The 21493-nt window shown below is 50.1% G+C and overlaps 1 protein-coding gene across 1 annotated transcript in view; it reads left to right on the plus strand.

Moving 5' to 3' along the window:
* PIK3R6 (phosphoinositide-3-kinase regulatory subunit 6) overlaps window positions 1-21493 on the plus strand; it is a 59699-nt gene that overhangs the window by 11870 nt on the left and 26336 nt on the right. Inside the window, exons 2-4 of the mRNA XM_084648285.1 lie at window positions 6898-7018; window positions 14885-14968; window positions 18691-18782. Coding sequence (XP_084504411.1) covers window positions 7006-7018; window positions 14885-14968; window positions 18691-18782 — 189 coding nt within the window. The 5' untranslated portion in view covers window positions 6898-7005. The remainder of the gene's footprint in view (window positions 1-6897; window positions 7019-14884; window positions 14969-18690; window positions 18783-21493) is intronic.

The following is a 21493-nucleotide window of genomic DNA, read 5'->3' on the forward strand; positions in this document are numbered from 1 at the left end:
GTTGCCGAAGGGGCCCGAGCTGCTGGACAGCCCCCGACTCTGACCTGCCGCCCAGCCCCAACCATTGGCTGCTGGCCGCCAGCCCCGAGTGCACTGTGCCCTCCGGGCTGCCCAAGCCGGACGCCGCGGGTCAGGCACCGTCGGTGAGTAGAGCCCTGCGCGGTTCTATCTGCATCCAATCCACCATCTGCAAAAATGGTCCACAGATATGAAGCAGGTTTTCAGGGCTCTGTTTATTCCCCCAAGGTTATCAACCTGAGATCGGGTTCAAGTCACCCTCCTGCTGCCTGAATGAGAGCTGGGTGATCTACACCACTGCCTCCAGGATACCATGGCTGTTTCTCTTTCTGCCCTTGGACAGTGGGCTCTTAAACCATCAGATTTCAATGACCAGCCACTAAGGCTCTCTCTCCTTAGCTCAAGTGTTATAGCTGGGTAGCTGCCTGATGTTATTTCTCTGACGCTGACACTGCTTGGCCTGTTCTGTTTCCCTCCTGGTTGTTCCTGTAGGTGAATGTGCAAGGCTGTAGGACAGAGGTTCTCAGCCTGGGGGTTGCAGACAGGTGTCAGGGGGCTGCAGGCATGCTGCCTTTCCTATATTGCTAGGAGGGCGCAGGGTCCCAGTATGGAACAAGTGGGATGTTGTGGGATACACATTCCTTCTCTGCCTTCTGCTGTACCATTTGGCACTAGAAGGCACAATCCCCAATACCCGCCTGCCACCTGTGCCACTTAAAGTGTCATCAGCTGAGTTAAGCAAAAATCAGAGTTTCCATCCTGTGGAAAAATCTGACATTTCGACATTTGTTTTCATCCTGAAGCAGGACAAAAAGTCAAAATTTTTAGCAGAGTGAAAATTTTTGAAAAATTTAGATTTGGAAATGTCACAACATTTTGGATCAGGTCTATTTGATGTTAAATCACATGCACTCACAATTAGAGGCGACATATAGGGGTCATGGGGGGTCACGTACCCCCCCAGATTTCTGCCACAGTTTGCTGACCAGGTCCCCTCCACGTGCGGCAGCTCCTGGAGCCGGTCAGCTGCAAGCTGCGGTCCTGGGGAGAGGCAGCAGCAAACAGCTGGGAGCTGCAGGGAGGGCCACTAAGGGTAAGGGGGGGGGGGGGAGACGTGCCCAGGGGGTGGGGGGGAGTAACTCAAGCTGGTCCAGGGGGGCGAACCTTTAATTTGTGCTCCCACCACTCTCAGCAGGAACCAATCTGCTCTCCCCACACTCCCATAATGCAGCACGTGGCTCAGGCAGAGGGGTGACTGCATTGCATTATGGGAGATGTAGTCTGGACCAGGAGCCCACGGGAAAATGGGAGCATGATTCACCTTGAATACAGCTCCCACAAGGCATTGCAGTACCCAAGGCAGATATAGTTTAATGTCGGACCAACCCAAGATGAAATATTTTGTTTCCATTTTTTGTCAAAAAATTGTTTCACCAGCAAGTTCCTAACCAGTGCTAGTCATTGGCATTATAGCCTGGCACAGTCCCCCTCTGTGCCATCACCAGTCTGTTGTGAGTCCACCTGAACACTGGGTCCCATAGCTGGGTCTGGGCAGAGTCTAGGACCTGTAGGGCACACTCCTGGGCTGAGACCTCTTGTCTGACACTTGTCCAGGGGCATTGCCACCCCATCACCTTAGACCCTGAAACCAGTAACTCAGGCCTCCCGAGCCCTGCCATAAGTGACACATGCACCCCAGAGCTCCACCAGGGCTGTGGGCACTCTGGCCTTCTCGTTAACTATCCCCTTTAGGGACAGCAAGGCAGAAAAACAAGGGACACAAGCCTAGCAATGGGATTCCTAACCATGGAAACTTGACTCTTGAAGTACTTGAGAGTTACAGATCTTTGGAAACAACAAAAGTCCTCAGATGCCCCATCCTCTGGTCTGATCTCACTCCATCTGGGAGTCTGTAGTTCACCAACATTCCAGGCTGGTCAGTTCCTCCTGCCTTTTCACTCCTGCTCTGACCCCGTGACGATGGCTGGCCCCCAGCACAGAGCAGGATCCCATCTCTGAGCTATGACCTAGAAGCTACAGACCCACCAGTCACACTTGCCTCTTCCCCCTCATGGGCCCCTGTGGAGAAACCCATTTTTCCATGAGCATGGGCCAGTAGTTGAGAGACAGTCGAAGTGGTTGGCCCCAGGCTGCGGTCTGGATAGCTCTTAGTCCTTCAGTGAGGTGTGTCAGACCGTTTCTGGGCAGGGCAGCTATCTGGAGGGCATTACAACCGGCTGTCTCTGAGTGTATGCAGGCTCCACGAGTACAGCAAGACAGCCTTCCTACTCGGACACAGACAGAGCCCACCCAGTCACTGTCCGTGCTGCCTGGCCTTGCTGCTGAAGAGTTCGGAAGTTCCTGGAGCTTGTGACTGCACGAAGAACCCGCCCGATGCTCATCTGTAACTTCCTCCAGTACCCACCTCTCTTCCTCCTCCCTTGGCACTCCCTGTCACTCGCTGTCCTGTGACAGGCTGGCTGGCTGATGGATAAGCTGCCAGATTAATTCCTTCTTTTCTCCCATTCCCTGCCGCCAACCTGAGCATGTCCATTTGTAAGTGAGTGGCTGACAGCACTCGCTAAAGCTGAGTGTACCGTGATCTAGCCTCATACAGCTCTACTGATGCCCCTCAATCCTGACCCGTCTCCCCTGCTATCCATTCCTGGGCTCACCTTCCTCATGCACACAGCTCTCTCAATGCTCCTCAATCTCGACCCACAGAACTCCCCACCATGCCAGTTTTGGGCTCCCCACACCCAGCTCTCTGAATTCCCCTTAGTCGCAACCCACAGCCTCCCTGCTACTCCAGTCCTGTTCCTGCACACAGCTCTGCAGCATGAACCGCTAACCAGTCCTCGGCCTTCCTGAGCAGTGATGGCCAGGTCCCAGCCATGCCAGAGCGATCATGGTGGTGTGACGCAGCCAAATCACCCTTCCTTCCTATTCCACTTCTTGTTTTTTTCCCCTGTCTCTGAAGAGAACAATGAGGTCTCAGCGCCAGGGGAAGCCATCAGGTTCCTGGCTGGCTCCTCTCTTGGTGCCCTTCAAAGACCCTGACAGAGCTGTGCGGGAGATTGCCTTGTGGCCGCTGATTCTCTGAGCCACTGGTTTGTGATTAGGAGGGGTTTGATGTGGGGATGGCTGTGGTGTTGCTTCTCCCTAGGTGACGGGACAGCCAGTGAGTTAAGCCTGTCCTGGCAGAGGCCAGTATAGGCGAGGCTGCCCACTGCTGTGCTGTGACACTCGTACCTGATTTGTACATTGCGCACCTGGCTGGCTGCAGGACAGCGTCTCTTGTTGAGAAGGAAGCATAGGCAGTGGGGTGGGAACAGGGCAGGTTTCATCCCTCAAATCAAGTCATTTACATCCCTGAAGGGGCATCCGGCAGGAGCCCAAATCCAGGGGGAGAGAAGCACTAGGAGGAGCTAAAGTAAAGCAATTCTACTTTTCAAAGTCAGCTGAAGAACAAACTCTGTGTGACTGAACGCCTGGGTTCAATGCCTGGCTCTAGCACTTACTTCCTGGGCAGCGCAGTTAATCTCTTTGGGTTTCTTTTTCCCCACGTATAAAGCAGAAATAACGATATTCACCTCAAGGATGGGCTGCTAATATTTTAACATGGGGTTCTCACAGCAATACCCCACCCCCACTTCCCCTGAGGGAAATCTAGTGTCCAGTGGGGATCTGTCCATTCCTTCTCCCTCAGTCAAGGAGCAAGGCAGAGCCCTGTGGCAAACAGACTAGAAGTGAGTGACACTGGCTGGAAATGTTTATACTGTGCTTCTGAGATGTGCATGAACAGGTTCTCCTCTAACCCAGACAAGCTTGTGCACCAGGATAGCCCCACCGGGCCCCACTCACCATTGCCCACTACCATCATTTGCACCAGTGCCAACTGGGTGGAAAGCACTAGCAGAGCAGGGCAGTAACATCTTACCCACTTTGCACTAGTGTAAAAGACTTGGCAAGCTGCAGGGCAAAAGAGAGTCAGCCCCATGGACTTCACTGGCGTGATGCCCGATTGACACCAGGATAATTGGTAAGATCTGGATGACCATCTACAGCTCAGCTTGTGCCATTCACAGTGTGTGTGTGTGTTATGGGGGGGAGGGGGTTAAAGATCCTGTGAGGGGGATTGGGTGTTCTATTTACCAAGGGCTGTTCTGGGAGAATCCCTGACCCTTGGTGCCACCAGGCACCTTCCGAAGGCCTAGATCTGCTCTGCAGTGTGTTTCTACAAGAAGGCCTCTCCAAAGGGCTGCAATGGCACCTGTCGTGCCATCCTAGTCAGGGGGACCCCCCTCCCAACCTTCCCTTCAGTTTGGCTGGAGAACATGGGACAGCCCAGCACCAGCGCATCAGTGACTCACTGAGTGAGCTCTTCCATTAGCATCTCTGTGAAGCTGCTTTAGACGTGACAAGTACTAGGTACCAGTCTCTGCTTTGTCGGCCTGCCATGGGGTGGCTGGCCCCTCTGAGGAGAGTCAGGCTGATGGGTTTCATTGAGGTGAACGAGCCCATCTCAGCCCACCTTTGAGCAGCTAATTGCCTAGGTGGCTGCTTGGCAGCTAGTTAGCTGAAGAGCACCTGGACCTGATGAAAGGCTGCCAGAGCTCTGCTGGGGCAAGGTTGCTGGTGGGGAGAGGGAACTGCCCAGGAGCAGTGCTCCCAGAGTAAGGAGCTCCCGGAGAGCTGCAGAAGGCCCAGCCTCTGAGGGGGTGGGCAGGAAGGCTGTGGCTCCAGGAGGGAATCCAGGTTGGGGCAGCCTTGTAAACATGGGACTGACATGCTCAGCTGGAGTCTGCCTCCTTGCTAAGAAGCCTGGGTGAGGGGCTTTCTTGTGGTGCTGCTGAATTTTCTGCTAATGACCAAGACCCTCAGAAGGGGGGCACAGTTCAATACGTATCAACCTTGCTGACCTTACAGATGGCCGCACCAGGGAAATTAAGGCAGGATCTCCCTGTAGTTCTGTGCCTGGCTGCAAGGGGATGCGGGAGACAGCGTGTACCTTTTACACTTCCATTTGCTGTGCACTGGCAGCAGGGAGTCCAAACTAGGCATGTGCTTTCCCGCTAGTCAAGACTGCTTCAGCTGCAGCAGCTACGCCACTGCCCTGGCAAATCCTCTGGCCGTGCCCAGGGAAAGGCCAAGAGGCCTTTCCCTATGTTGTTTCCCTGGCACTTTCTGTTCCATCAAACCTGCTTCCCCGACAGGTGCCAGCTTGCCTGAGTTAAATCCTTACCCACTTTTATTGGGGAGTCCCCATTCTCCTTTTCCAACCCTCCTGGCAGTTCCCCTGGCTCGTTCCCAGTGAATGCCCTGTTGGTGGGCAGTGCAGCCTATCTGAATTCTGGGGGGAGGGATAAGGTAAAAGGCCCACCCCCCAGGTGGGGGAGGGGCCACAGGACCCAGGAGCCAACTGATCGCTTGGAACAAAAGTTGAAAACATGGGAAGGGGAGTGCAGATGAAAGGGGTAAAACCAGGGTAGCAGAGGGGGACCCAGCGGAGAGCCCTAGGCAGTGCCCACTGCTTGGTGAAAGTGTCCAGGGAGTCAGTGGATGTTGCCCAGAGGAACTCTGTCTGGGTGCGTGATACAACCAGGAAATGGGAAAAGGCCTTGTGGTCGTAGAGCAGCCCCCTCCTCCCGCTCCTAGGCTGGTGGGTGGCCAGTATGGGTAGCGCCAGGAGGAGGCTAACGAGGAGCTCTCTTTCCGTTGTGGGACCACAGAGGGGGAGCTGCGTGCACAGAAATAGCTGTGAGGAGAAATGCAGCCAGTGCCTCAGCAGGAGGTTCTGGAGGAGCCAGAAAAGGGGCTGTGCACTGGTGGCAGGTGTTCGCCAGGGTGTCTCTCTCGCTGCAGAAGGGACAGGTGTCGGCACCTGTGAACCACGCCCATGCTCACAGCTCCATGCAGCTCCAACTAATATCCCCAGTAGGCCGAGGTACCGGGGTGGAATAAAGACTGGCCCGCGGTAGGACATCCTGCAGCTGGGTTGGGGTGGGACGTGAGGGTGAGGAAATGCATGGTATGGGGCATGAGAGCATGGAGATGTTCCGTAGGCATGGTTCAGAGATGGACTGACTGGATATCATTTGGCATGCTCAGGTAGCGTACTGGGCATGGCTGCTGGGGCTTGCGGAGCAGGGGCACAATGGTGAGCTCTGGAGGGTGAGGGGATAGGGGCAGGTTGGGTGCACCCTCTTGCAGGGTCTGCTCGAGATAAGTAAGAGAGGCAGGGGCAGGCAGCCCTCACATCATGGAGCAGATAGTGTGAGCAGCCCCACGTGCAGGGCAAGCACCCAGGGTTCAGCCAGTCCTTTCAGGCGGAGCCCAGGAGGTCTCTGGTCCTGGTGACACCAGCCAGGGCCAATCTCTGGTGCACCTGCACAGGGAGGTGGGGATTGTGCAGCAAGGGCGTCAGCAGGTCTTCTCTTGACCCCCTCCAGGAGGAGGCTGCCACAGGCCTGGTCACAGAGACAAGCTTGCAGGTCCTGAGGAGATTCTAGTAAGAGACAGGCAGCTCAGAGGGGCCTATACTAGACCTCTCATGGTGAGCAGTGCAGATTGAATGCCCCGGAGACTAAAGGCCTCTCTCTGTCCTGAGAACAGGGGCAGCATGTGCAGCAAGAATCCTCCATGGCTCATTCAGTCCTTGGCCCCTGCTGAGCCTGGAACAAGAGGGCAGTTAGGGCCCGTGGGCTCCCTGGTGGATGCTGAGCTCTCCTGGGAACCTGACCCTCTGTGCCCATTGTGGCTGCCCATTTCAGTGGCATCTCCCTATTTGTGCCCCCCTTCCTCTCTCATTTTCACACCTGGGCCGGTCTGATCCCACCTTCGTCTTGCAGTTTCACCTGCGTCTCTCTTGTTTTGCAGGCAAGAACCAGGACGCAAGGCCATGCAAGTGCTGAGTGAGAAGCTGCCACCTGCTTGCCCTGTTGTTCGAGAAGTGCTGAGACAGACACGTCTGCTCCTTGCCCATTCATGGAGAACACAGGTCTGTGATTGCCAGCAATGTCCCTGAGCGGGTGGGCTGAGGCAGCAGGGAAAGGCAAGCTGGCCAAGGCAGCCCTATGCGCTTCAGCAGAGCGAGAGGCTGGGTGAGAAATAAGTCCATCTAATGACTAGGGAGGTTGTCCTGCTGAGCTGGTACTGCGGTGGGTAGCTCAGCAGTAACTCTCTCCAGTAGGCCCAGGGAGGAAAGATGGTGGTATGACTAAGGTGGAGGGTTGGCAGTCTAGGAGAAAGGCTGCTTGTAGGACTGGGTTCTAGTGCCATTTTACTTCCTTTCATTGTACCTCAGTTTCCCCCTGTGTAAAGTGGAGATGACATTTACCTATCTACCTCACAGGTATTAATACACTGCGTAAGCTGTTACTATCTGTATGGCCGTAGCACCTAGAGGCCCCAGTCGAGATCAGGACCCCATTGTGCTAGGCACCACACAAACACACAGTGAGAGGGAGCCTCTGCCCTGAGACCTCACAGTGAAATAGGCAAGACAGACAAAGGAAAGATTATTGTCCCCATTGTACAGATGGGGGAACGGAGGCACAGAGAGACTAAGTGACTTGCCCAAGGTCATGCAAGAAGCCTGTGGCAGAGCAAGGGATTGACCGCAGGTCTCCTGAGGCCAGCTCAGTGTCTTTACAAGTCCCACTTACATCCTCAAAAGAGTATCTAAGTGGGACTTAAGTAATTCAAGGGCCTTTTGCTGGCTCTCTGCACAGGGCTGTTTGAGCCTCCAGCTTAGATTCGCCATTCAGATTTGACCATTTTCGCTTCGGCTTCCTGAGAAAATTTGCTTTGGGCCCAAGACCAAACATGGAAAATTTCAGCCTTAGAAGTAAATGTTTGACAAAGTTATAAGCATCTGGGAAAGGCCCTTTAGAATGGAAAATGCAGCCTTAATTCCAGGATAGGCGTCGCTCCACACAACATCTGTAATTCAGTTACAGTAACATGGTACGGTGAAGTTAGCGTTTAGCTATCGATCAGTGCTGTAGCAAGGACAAGGAAAAGAGGGATAGAAAATGCTGCATAGAGCCAGCTGGTTCATTACTGGCACATCCTTATGATTAACTGGAAAGCAAGGAGTACACCCCAGGTCATCCTAGGAGGTGTAGCAACCTTACTCATCCTCCTTAATCGAGGTGTCCTTAATGCAGAACTCCTTAGCAAACATATCCTTAGCTAAATTTGGTTGCAGTGTTGTTGTATCCCTGTTGGTCCCAGGATATGCGAGAGAGGCAAAATCGTTCGGGGTCCCGGGGGGGCCACGCTGAGGTTGCTCAATTCGGGCAAACTTCAAAGAATGGGACAGACAATTCCCAAAACTGGTAGATATTCCAATACTTAGTTTCACCAAGCCAGCAACAAAACAGCTTCTACAATTGGCTACACAGAAGCCAAAACACAGTTCCCTTAAAGCAGGGGTGGGGAACCTTTTTTCTATCTGGGGCCACTGACCCACAGAAAAAAATCAGTTGCAGGCCACACACAGCCTCGCAGGGAGTGGTGGGCGGCGGCTTGGGGCTTCCCCTAGGCTCAAGGGTGGGGCCAGAAATGAGGGGTTCAGGGTGCGGGAGGGAGCTCCGGGCTGGGGCTGAGAGGTTTGGAATGCGGGAGCGGGCTCAGGGCTGGGATAGGGGGGTTGGGGTGCAGGCTCTGGGAAGAGGTTGGGGTGCAGGAGGGGGTTCCGACCTCGGGTATGGGGTTTGAGGGTGGGTGTGCGTTCTCTGGGAGTGGGTTGGGGTGGAGGAGGGGGTGAGGAGCGTGGGCTCTGGCCGGGCGCTGCTTACCTCAGGCAGCTCCTGGTCGGCAGTGCAGTGGGGCTAAGGTAGGCTCCCCCACTGCCCTGGCCCCTCGCCATTCCTGGAAGTGGCCACAATGTGGCCAGGCGGCTTTGTGCTGTGTGCACTGCCAGCCAGCGGCGCGCCCGTAGGTGCCGCCCACACAGCTCCCATTGGCTGCGGTTCCCAACCAATGAGAGCTGCGGGGGCGGCGCCTGCGGGAGCGAGTAGGAGCATGCAAACTCAGAGCTTCCCTGATTGCCCCTGCACCTAGCTAGAGGGCCAGATCAGGCCCACGGGTCAGAGATTCCCCACCCTTGCCTTAAAGCAATGCAGCCTTGGGCTTCCTCCCAGACAGCCAAGTCAAATATGATGGGGATTACCAAAAATCTTGTTCATCATATAACAAGTTCTACCAATCCCAAAGGATCAGACACATTACCCACCAAGTTAACGAATATTTCAAATCCTACCCAAATACATGCTTACAGCCAATCCTTTAGTTTCTAATATCTAAAGGTTTATTTATAAAAAGAAAGAAAGAGGTGAGAGTTAAAATTGGTTAAAGGAATCAAATACGTACAATAATTGCAAAGTTCTTGGATCAGGCTTGGAGCAGTGATGGAATAAACTGCTGGCTTGTTAAGTCTCTGGTTGCTTCCAAATGATTTGGAAGGTCCTCAGTCCCTTGGTTAGAATGCTCCCATTAGTATAAGTCCAGAGCTCAGAGCAGGAAAGAGATAAAATTGAGATGTTTCCAGGGCCTCTTATAGCTTTTGCCATGTGGAGGGAACTTCACTGTCCCAAACAAAGCCCTCAGCACAGTTTGGGGGAAAATACAGGTAACAAGATGGAATTTAGTGTCACATGATCTAGTCACATGCCCTTGCGTGCTTCGCTGAGTCATAGCAGAGGCTGTTACCCATATTCTAGCTAGAACTTCCACAGGAAGGTCCATCAGGTAGGGATAAGCCTCTTGTAAGGTCCAGTGTGAGTTAAGTGCTCTTTGGTGGGTCATTCAGCTTGAATAGTCCCTTCACAATGTGCTGGCCAGACAAGAAGTAAGCTGCCTTGTGGGTGTGACCACAGAAGTGAACACATTTGAAATAGAGGTGGACAGGCAATATTCATAACTTTAGATATAAAAAGTATACATGCATACAAATAGGATAATCATATTCAGCAAACAATAACCTTTTCATTGACATCTTACATGACATACTTTGTACAAGATTTGTTGCAATTATATAACAGTGGTAGCAACAATGATCTACATGGTCATATTTTAATCATATCACAACACATGTTTAATGAGCCAACTTCTGTTAGTGAAAGAGACAGTCTCTTGGTCCAATAACAGATACTACTTCACCCACCTTATCTCTCTTAGCTCAAGTGTCCTTATAAACCAACTCCTTAATTCAAGAGGCCTTCATTCACAGAAGCATCCTTAACTCAGGTGCCCTGTAGCAACTCTGGGGTAAATGCATGGGGAAAGGAGAATGGGAATGTTTGCCAGCTGCCAGTGTGGGACTGGGACACCCGATTCCCAGACGTTTTCTTTTCAATGGGAATTGGGCACCAGATCCCGTTAGAGAGCTTTCGAAAAACTCAGCCCAAAATGTCCAGGGATCTGACTCCACTGACTGAACTGGGCTCGCTTCTGATTTACACCAGCGTCTGCGAGAAGGGAATCAAGCCATATTTGTAAAAATACTGAATGCATTTTCCTCCAACCTGAGTAGTTTGGCCTTCCTCTAATGGAGGAATATAATAAGCTCGTTAGAGCCAGCGCTGTCTCTTTGTTCTGTATCTGTATAGCACCTAGGCACTACTGCCATAGATTATTCTAGGCCAGATTCTCATTAATACTAAGGCCATGCCTACATTAAAAGTGCTTTACCGGGTTAGCTATACCAATATACCATACTGGAAAAGAGTTCCTAGTGTGGATGCAGCTACATTGGCAAAGCTGCTTTTCTCGGTAGAGCTTATTCCGCCACCACTCCAAATGCAGCTATCCTGGCAAAAACAAAATTGTGTCGGTATAACTGCATCTGTTCTAGGGGCTTTTGCCGGCACAGATCTGTCAGTCAGGGATCACTTTTCCTCACATCCTTAACCGACATAGCTATGCTGTCAGAAGTCTGTCGTGTAGACATAACCACCAACCCCTCTAAGCTGCCAGAGTGGAGTAAAGGGACCTTAGTGTACATGAGAACCTAACCCCCTAGCATTAGCCATTTTTTATGGGTCAGAATGCAAATATTTCAATTAGTAAGACAGGGTAAGTGAGGTAATATCTTTTATTGGACCAACTTCTGTTGGTGACAGAGACAAGCTTTCAAGCCACACAGAGCTCTTCTTCGGGTCTGGGAAAGGTACTCCTAATGTCACAGCAAAATGCCAGGGGGAACAGATTGTTTGGCATAAGTATTTAGCACATATTATAAGAGACCATTCGAGGTAGAATGGCCCATTAACCTCACCCACCTTGTCTCTCTAATAATCTGGGACTGACACGGCTACAACTACACTGCATACAATATTTCAACTGGAACTTTTGGACAAACACTATTACTTTTTTAACTTGCGTATTAGCAACTGAACCAATTTTACTGGAATTCCCTCCAACATTCACCTTTGGGTTGGGGCTAAGAATAAGAAAACCTTCAGTCGTCCCCCCCCCCGTCCCCCCCCAAAATCTGCTTCAGAAAAGTTATGAGCCACTGAGAAAAGAGGTTTAGGGTAGAAACAGCTTCTCCTCCTTACCATTGGCGGATACTGACAGGAACAGTAATCTATATGCACTCTCTAGTAAGAGGATCTCAAATTTCTCCAGATTATATAGAAATACTTGCAGAAATTGGCACTGGTTCTCTCTGAATAAGCCACTCTTAAACTGAAATTAGAATCTGCCCAGGGCTAACTGAGGTATACACCTAAATTTTAGGATTCAGAGTAGCAGCCGTGTTAGTCTGTATTTGCAAAAAGAAAAGGAGTACTTGTGGCACCTTAGAGACTAACCAATTTATTTGAGCATAAGCTTTCGTGAGCTACATCCGATGAAGTGAGCTGTAGCTCACAAAAGCTTATGCTCAAATAAATTGGTTAGTCTCTAAGGTGCCACAAGTACTCCTTTTCCTTTTACCTAAATTTTAGTTAACCTAGTTATGCCACTCAGGAGGATGAAAAATTCTCCCCCTTGAGAGATGTAGTTAAGCCGACCTACGCCCTGGTGCAGACACCATTAGGTCAACAGAAGATTTCTTTCTTCGACCTAGCTACCACCTCTCAAGGAGGTGGATTTACTGCATCGATGGAAAAACCCTTTCTATCACTATAGCAAGTGTCTACCGTACAGCATACAGTGGCATAGCTGCAGTGCTGTAGTGTAAACATATCTTAAACTGATGATAGTGTGTGAGTAGACAAGGCCTATGATGCAGTCCTCAATGTACTGCGCCACACTCTGCTGAATGAAGTACAGATTCTCTTCCCCACCACGTAGGAGCCAGCTACGTTTAGCATTTTGCTTCATTCCGTCCATTTACGAGCCATCACACTTTCCAACTGAGGTCAGGAAACCATAGCATTTTCCCGCACGTACAGTCCACAAATAGTTCCCTCCCCATTCACAATTCCACCATGCCGACCCTTCTTTCACAAAGCCTGTCCCGGACACTCAGTCACCATTCATTCCACATAAACCACAAAGTGCCTTCTGCTCTAAAAATTAGAAACACCACTGTCACCGTCATCTTAGTCGTCTTCCTGACATGGTTCTGAGACCATGACACCTACACTTACATACTGTGCTCAGTGTCCCAAAATCCACTCTGCACATTTGGCAGGAAATTTGGTAATTAAATTAATAATAAAGGAAATCCCAAGAGGATGGTAAATTTTGGCCAGGTTGTGTGTATAATTCTGTTGGGGAAAAAGGTGAGAATACTACTTGCTTTCAGTCCCATAATGTAAAATACAGACCTCCAGGCTGCAGTTCAGTCCATATCAGTGGAACTGGATGCATGTTATGGCCCAGGTTAAGAGAATGAAACTGTTGTATTCTGAGTCAAGGAACGTTTTGCAAACTCCATTCTGCATCTTCCTGTAAAGAGAGAAAGTACAAAGGCCCTTTGCAAAGAATTAAACAATGCAAATCTGAATTATCTTTCATTATCTTAATGCATTATCTCTTTTTAATTAATTAATGGATTATTTTAATGAAGAGAAAGGCAAGATGCCTCTGGGGTCCTGGAGCAGGATTTTTACAGCTATGGAATAAATGAGCTTTAATTGTTTCATCTGAAGATTATTTCTCTTCTTTCTCTATGCCTGTCTTCTCCCAGCTCTCAGCAAATTGGATCTAGATATTAATGACACACACTAAGTCCCTGGAAGCTGGTCTGTGGTTGTCAGACTGACGTACTGATTTTAGAACAGCAGAGACCTTGGGTTTTGATTGAATTTATGCTGCTGTAGGGCCTGATCCAAAGTTCACTGAAATAAATGGAAGTCTTTCCATTAACTCCAATGAGCTTTGAATCAGACACCTGGCCCACCCTATTACTTTTACACATTTACACAGAACAGCTGGTCCAAACTTACTATCCTCCTGGAAGTTCCTTGATTATTAACTTGATTACTAGATTTCCTGCCTAGTATTTCTCCTGTACTTAGCTGTTTTGTGGGTTGCTCCCTACAGAGCCCCCTCTATGATGGCCCTTAATTCCCTATGTGTCAGAGAGATGTCCAAGGGGAATTCATTGCTTCCCTATGGCTCCTCTGTGTTTATAACCTGCCTCGGAAAATGGGGTGCTCTGAAGGTCTGAGACCAGTATGTGAAAAGTGGATGATGCCAGGCTGAGCACAACATATAGCTATCGATGAGTGTTGCGGTCTCAGAACTGAGTCAGGAAGGCGACTAAGATGGCGACTAAGATGTTTCTCGTTTTTAGAGCGGAAGGCAGTTTGTGGTTTATATGGAAGGGTGACTGAGGGGCTGAGACAGGCTTCGTTGAATTGTGGATGCAGGAGGGAGCTATTTGTACATAGAGGGTAATATGTGGCAGGTTTCTTGACCTCAGTCGGAAGGCGGGTCTGCAGGTTGGCTCATAAATGGAAGGAAACAGGCAATATGCTGAATGCCACTGGCTCCTGTATGGTGGGCGAGAGAGTTTGTACTTCACTCAGTAGAGTGGGGCAGTACCGTGGTTATTATTATTTGTATTATTGCCTAGCAGTGCTAGCCCGTCATGGAGCATAGCCCTGTAGTTTTAGGGGCTGTGCAAACACAGAAGAGAAAGATAGTCCTTCCTGCAGAAAGCGTCCAATCTACGTGAGGAGGGTATGTCTTTTATTTGAAGTGTAGTGGCTACACAGTGCCTGAAGGACATAGGCATAAAGGTAGGGTGAGGAGAACAGAGTTAAGATTTCTGAAATAACCTTAACTCTAAATTTCCTGACTCTCAAATATCAAACGTGTTAACGACACCGTTTTGACAAGGTTCCCTGCAATGTATTACAACCTGAACTCTGTCTGAACAAGATTGTTTTGCTTCGTTCCACCCCACCCCCAAATTCTGAGCAGTTGTCATGATGACCATACTTCCTATTGCTGGCCAGCTCCTCAGCTGATGCCAATCGGCATTGCTCCATAGAAGCTACTGCTGCACCCGAATGTGAAGGTGTTTCTGTTCTTTGTTTACAGATGGTCTGTCAGCAAATCACTTTTTTCCCTGCAGACCCTGAACAATTCTTTGAAGAATTTCTGTTGCAAAAACTCTGTATAGACCCTTTGCTTCTTATCCTGCTGTGTGGCTCAGGGAATTCATACTGTGGATTTAGCAGTTTAGCTGTAGTAACCATGTCTGAACATTTTGGCCTTAGTCTACTGAGACTATCTCTGGGGTTCCCCAGTTCCATAACCTTTGTAAAACTACCTACCCTAAATGAAGGTGATACAAAGTAGGCGCCTTATGCCTATGCAGCGAGCCACATGCCAGTATTTACCCAAGTATAGCAGAGTTGTGCTGGTTGCTCAAATCCTTTTCCTCCCTTTGCGCCAGAGGTGGAGTCGGACATTCTGCGCAGCGTGCGTGCCCTCCTTCGAGAACTCGACGGACACCATCATGCCTTCCAGGGTGAGCGAGGTAAGACAGGCCCTCTCTCAGCTGCCTGGCACTGTCTCTCTCCTGTTCTCTGTGCCTCAGACAAGGTCAGTGTCAGAGACTGCCCTGGCTGTTTGTTCTGATTTTGTTGGGATCAGAAGGCCCCAGGACATTGTTGGTGGAGTATTCTCCCACCGCACTCAGACTGAATCACTGGCAGATGCTCTACATTGTTCTCATCTCCTTGATGTGTGCACTTGGCTTGCAAGGCTGGTCCCAGAGGGACTAAAATTTTCAACCAACTTTTGGTTCTGGGCACCCATTTCTCCTACTGTGAAATCTCCTTACTATAGCTACTCTGTATGATGCTTCCAAAGCAGCTCTAGCCAGCCTCCTCCATCTTCCTTCAGCACAAGGTCTCCAATAACCTTCATTAATCTGCAGGGCTGGATGATTAGACCAGAACATTGAGAGACGGAGGTCATAGGTTTCATTCCCAGATACATCGCTGAGTCACTGCATGGCTTTGGGCAACTCGCGGAACTTCTCTGTGCCTCAGTTTCCCCGTCTGTAACATGGGAACAAAACCCTTTTTTGTAAAATGCTTTGGGCTCCTCAGCTGAATGGGGCTATTTACATGCCCCAGTTATGGAGAGTTGAAACCTTGCACTGTCAGTCAAACAACTGGTTCCAGAGCCTTAGCAGCCTGAATTAAAATTAAAATAGATCTTGCTGGGGATGCACAGAATATGTTACCGTTAATTAAAATTAGATCTGATCCTGAATGAATCCTCAGTCTCTGCAAAACTGAAATATGTGAATTTTATCCTTGTTGCTATTGTACGTTATCAGCAGCGAGCATTTCAAAGTCTGTGACGGCAACCGCAGTAATCTGAATGCTCAATAGACAATGAATCTGTATAGAGATGTGATGATGATAATAATAATACTCCCTTTGCCCTTCTGTAGCCCCTTCCTTCCAAAGATCTCAAAGGGCTTTTTACCGTGAAATCATTACACACCCCATCTCCTCTGGGACGCGGGCCTGTGTTGTCATCTCTGTTTTATACCAGGGTAAAATGAAGCTTAGAGCCAGAGCACCTTGTTTGCTGTAAGAGACAGAATCAAGTATAGAACCCAGGAGTCCTGATTCACAGTGCCCTGCTGTAACCACTAGGCCATGGGCCAAAGTCTAATCTGTTACTCTGGTAGTACCAGAAGTCAGCACAGTTACTCCAGATTGGTGTTAACATAACTGAGTGTAGAATCTGGCTCCATGACTAATTGTTGCCAGCTGCTTGGAAAATGAAGACCATAACAATCTCCGCTTGCAGCTTTCACAGTGTGTCCCCAGGAGTCTGTCTGTTAGTGTTTGTCAATCAAAACGGGTACGTGGAATTCTGCCACTAGATGACGCATGGGGCAGGCATTCCCAGCTGCTGCTTGGGAAGGTGCATAAAGGACGCCATCACATCTCGAGCCGGCAGTCTGAGCCAGAGGGGCCCAACCACTGCCCTGTCCGGTGCCTTATTGATAATATTCCAGCAGCCTCATTTTCTTACCACGGAGCACATTCCCATTGCCCTCATCTCTGTAATGGAAACCGTAGGTCCCAGCATGCAGTGTTGCAGCTGGGTCCCGGTGGCATTCTGCTGGGATCAAGACGGAGCCCTCATGTGCTGTGACCTTTTGTCTTCTTGGATGCTGCTGCCAGTTACAGACCAGGACTGCCAGGGAGTGCTGTGTTCTGTAACGTCATGGGGAGAGCCTGGCAGGCAGGCTGCTGTTGAGCCATCCCATTGTTGCTGACCAAACTCACATCTTTGCTGTGCAGTGGCTTCTGCCTTGGAGCCATGAGGAACCAGTTTCGTTTGGCCAGCCACATGGAGCATGTTTCATGAAGGCCAAGACTATAACAGGGTTCAAAAAAGAACTAGATAAACATAGGTGCTGGAACTAAGGGTGGGGGGGGGGTGCTGCCACACCCCCTGGCTTGAAGTGGTTTCCATTATATACATGGTTTACAGTTTGGTTCAATGGCTCTCAGCACCCCCACTATACAAATTGTTCCAGAGCTCTTGAAGATAAATTCATGGAGGATAGGTCCATCAATGGCTATTAGTCAGGGTGGGCAGGGATAGTGCCCCTAGCCTCTGTTTACCAGAAGCTGGGAATGGGTGACAGGGGCTGGATCACTTGATGATGACCTGTTCTGTTTATTCCCTCTGAAGCACCTGGCATTGGCCACTGTCGGAAGACCGGATACTGGGCTAGATGGGCCTTTGGTCTGACCGAGTGTGGCCGTTCTTATATTCGTGGATTTATCCAATCCTGTTTCAGGGATTTAATGACAATTTTTACAAAGCAAGGCACACAGCTCCAGAGGGGTAGTAGTGAGAGGGGGACTCGTCAAACCCCCCACGCCCCACACACATACTTTGTGCCTTGGCCCTGGTCACTCGGAGATTAGAATTAATGCATGGAGGCAGCCTGCTGTTTCTTGGTTTCTCTCACTGGGGCGCCTCAGCCTTCATTTAAAAACCAAGACCAGACCCGCTGTAACCTAGGCGAAGTGTTTGTGCATAGTCATCTCTTCATCACTGCAGTGTTGTTGTTATTTTGTGTATCTGTAGCACCTGTGAGCCCCAGTCATGGCCCAGGGCCCCATTATGCTAGGTGCTGCACAAACCAGGGGAAATAAAAATGACTGTCCCTGCCCCAGGCGCTTACATTCTAGGTGTTGCCAACTCCCATGATTCTGCTTCAAGTCTCACGATATCTGTCGTTTTCCTTAGAGCCCCAGCTCCTGGGATCAGGAAATGGCCTTGAGACTCTCTGCTACAATTGTTTTAAAACAGTCTGCTTCCAGCCATTACAGTGGCAGAGACAAGGGTGAAAATGTAACCCCACTACGAGCTAAAGGCTCAAAACCCAGCAAGCAAATAAAAAAGAATCCACTATTTACACCTGGCTGAAAAATTATGCGATTAAAAAAAAACAAACGGACTTTCGGATGATTTTTGATTGCTTGGGGTTGATGATACTATCCTTGGCATGAGACTCTGCACTGCTACCAGCTCTCTCATGTGCACGAATACTGACAGCGCTGCTAAGGCTAAGGTGATGGCTCAGAGATAGCATCTCTCGCCATTTAAAAACGTGTGCAGTGTTAAGTGTGGGAGGCTTCCGTTGAAGCCCTGGGACTATAACTGCCCGTCAGAGTGCTCCGGGAGGTAAGACTTATCCATGCACAGAAACTGCACTGCTGTAACTAAAGGTTTGTTGTCTGCATGGGGAAACTCACCACTGTAATTACAGCAGTATAGCGCCCCCATGCGGACACACTTATTCCAGAATAAGTGTCCACATGATGAGTTCTACCAGTATAGCTATTGCGGTATAATTGTACCAGTATATGTATGCCAGTAAACTTCCCCATGGAGGCCCTGTCTACACTTAAAAGGGTTTGCTGGTTATAGTTACAAGCTGTAAGCTGGCAAAAACCCCTAGAGGAGATGCAGTTTATACCAGCAAAAATCACAGAATCATATAAACATAGGGCTGGAAGGAGCCCTTGAGAAGGAATTGAATCCAGCCCTCTTTGCTGTGGCAGGACTAAGAATGCACGTGCCCTAAGTCAGTGGTGGAGCCAGACATAGAACACAAGTCTCATGGCTTAGTTCCCACCCCTAGCTATCATGGTGCACTCCCTCCTTAGCACTGTTTTCTGCTGGATGACCTTTCCCTTGTTCTTGGTCTTACAGGGATGCTACGCTGGACCTTGCATAAGAAAATTGATCGGAATCCCCTCAACAGCACCATCTTGGTTAAAATCCTGGTGAAAGAGCTGGAAAGGGTAAGAAGAGAGAGCAATGTCTGCCATTGGTGCCTGGTACCAGATCAGTCCAGGTCTAGCATACCCATCTCATGGCTTTATATGGCCTTCCTTAGCATGGCATCTCTGACTGGGTCGCTAGGCCAGTGCCCGCAGTGGCCTCTTCCTGCTGTTATGGATGTTGCTGGGAAGGAAGATCTCAGCCATCTCTGGAGCTCTGACTTTGAGCACAGAGATGTTAACTGCACAGCTCAGTGCCTGTGATGGCCGAACCAGGGGGCAGTGAAGGCTGGAATTATTGTGGGGGCTGATTTGTGTTTCTGCTGTGCAATATTTCCTCTGTCGCCTGGGAGAGTGTGTGGTCACCAGCCTCATTCCTGTAATTTGGTGGCATGCTGTGAACACCACAATTTGGGGAAGCTGTGTACGTACTTCAGTGGGTGGGTGGGTCCAGATAGCAATCCACCAACTGCCTTCTACCACACTCCTCCCAGGGACCCCAGCTGCTCTCTCAATTGCCATGGAACCTCCTCCCCAGCCCCCATGACCTATCTCCCTCCATGCCTGGAGGAGGAGAGCAGCAGAAGAGTCACCCTTAGGAGATTCACCACACTGCCCCATCCTGGCCTCCAGCTGCTCAGCGGGTTTATCACAAGGACCTGATTTGTTTGGTGTCACCTGAATTAGGAAATACAGTGCTGTGGTTAAGGACAAATGTCTGAATGTCTGGTAGCTTAGAATTAAGGTGCTACAAGAAGCTGTATGACTACTCTGTGTCAGGGCCCACCTATGCCTAGATCACAGAACTTCTCCTCCACCCATCTGACCTACACATCACCACCTCTCCCCACAAGCAGGCCGCTAATCAGATCACAGACTGTAGGCCAGTTCCCTGTCCTATTGAGGCTGAGAAACCCCAGTATCTCACCTCCTGTTTTTTGGGCATTCAAAAAAGAACTAGATAAATTCATGGAGGATAGGTCCATCAATGGCTATTAGCCAGGGTGGGCAGGAATGGTGTCCCTAGCCTCTGTTTGCCAGAAGCTGGGAATGAGCGACAGGGTCACTTGATGATTACGTGTTCTGTTCATTTCCTTGGGCACCTGGCACTGGCCACTGTCGGAAGACACTGGGCTAGATGGACCTTGGTCTGACCCAGTATGGCCACTCTTATGTTCATCTTCTGGCACAAAGCCCAGCATACCTATAACAACTGACACTGCGCCCCCCCCCCCCGTTTATAATTTAGCTGCTCTATACCCTCCTGTACCCCTAGAGTGAACCCTGTCTGCCCCACCTGCCCTTCCCAGGACTGTCTGGTCCTGGAATGCTGCACTACTACGCAGCCATTATCCTCTCTCCTTATGTTACTCAGATACCCTACCTCCAGTTCCAGGGCCTGGCCTGCCCACTCTGTGTAGTGCTGAAGCCTATGGGCCAGATTCTCAGTAACACTGAGGCCTAGTCTACACACAAAAGGTGTACTGCTCTAACTAGACCGGGGCAGTTAAAGCAGTACGACTTGCCCCAGTGCGGGTACAGCTAAACTGCTATAAAGGTGCCTTATACTGGTCTAGCTTATTTCTGTAGGGAAGAGCAATAAGCTATATCAGTATAAGGTACCTTCATACTAGTATAACTGCATCCACACTAGGGGCTGTACCAGAAAATCTGTATTGCTAAAAAATCACCCCGCTAATTGAAATAGCTAAACTGATAATAAATGTGTGTGACCAGTGTCAAGGGGCCTTAAATGGGTGGAAATGCCCCCTAGGTTACTCTCCCTGACGGAGCTCTCCCCAGCCAGTACAGAGCTGCTCCCAGGCCCTGGCTTGGGGGCCCCAGGGTGCTAGGAGCATGGCTGGGGGGCAGTGCTCTAGGGCTATTCTCCCTGAGCTGGGTGGCAGTGCAGGCTGCTCCCCATGGTGTTCTGTCTGCTCTGCAGGCTGGTGCAGAGATGGAGTGAGGCCAGAGATCCCTTCTCTTTGTTGCCCTTCTGACAGCCACAAGGCCTTAGGCAGGGGAAGGAGGGGGCAGAAATTCTTTGCATCTGCTTGTCCGCCTACACCCACCCACACAAACACCCGCAGTCTGGCTCCAAGTGTTTATCTCTGTGTATAATGATCTCAGATTTCCATGCCATGGTCACGTTGTGGTGGCACTGGCATCTGATTTGCCACTGCTGCAGCCGCTTAAGCTGGCTGACTGACACTTGATGCCATCTCTTTAGCAAGGGTTGGGTTCTGGCTCTCTGCTTATAAAAGAAAGGTCTCGGTCTGAAACACAAACCACCGCATGCTGCTTGCCAGAGTGAATGCAGCAGGCTCCTTATCTCAGTGATCAGAGCAGATACAGTGAGCCCTCTCCCTTAGCAGAGGCTAGGTGTGCTTCCTGTTCCCCTCCACCACCATTGCTGAGTTGGTCTCCCAAAGGATGGCTGGCAGGGAAAAGAGCAGGCAGGGGAAAGCAGAGAATGAAAAGGTGTGGAAATGTCTGAGAGCTGGGGAAGAGTAAAGCGAGAGGGGTCAGCTGGATTTGTTGTACACCTGACTGGTGATGTGGCTGCAGCTGATTATGTGCTTCTTCACTGACACACAGAGACACTGCTCCTTCCAGGTTATTATGCCATTTGCACTAGTGCTGCAAAGCATAGCTACCGGAGTTTGCCACAAGGATCAAACCTGGCTCTCCAGTGTGGAAAAGCACAAGCCCCTGCTGTCTGACCAAAGGCA

This window comes from Lepidochelys olivacea (assembly GCF_965140295.1).
Source record: "Lepidochelys olivacea isolate rLepOli2 genome assembly, chromosome: 14".
Classification (NCBI taxonomy): domain Eukaryota; kingdom Metazoa; phylum Chordata; order Testudines; family Cheloniidae; genus Lepidochelys; species Lepidochelys olivacea.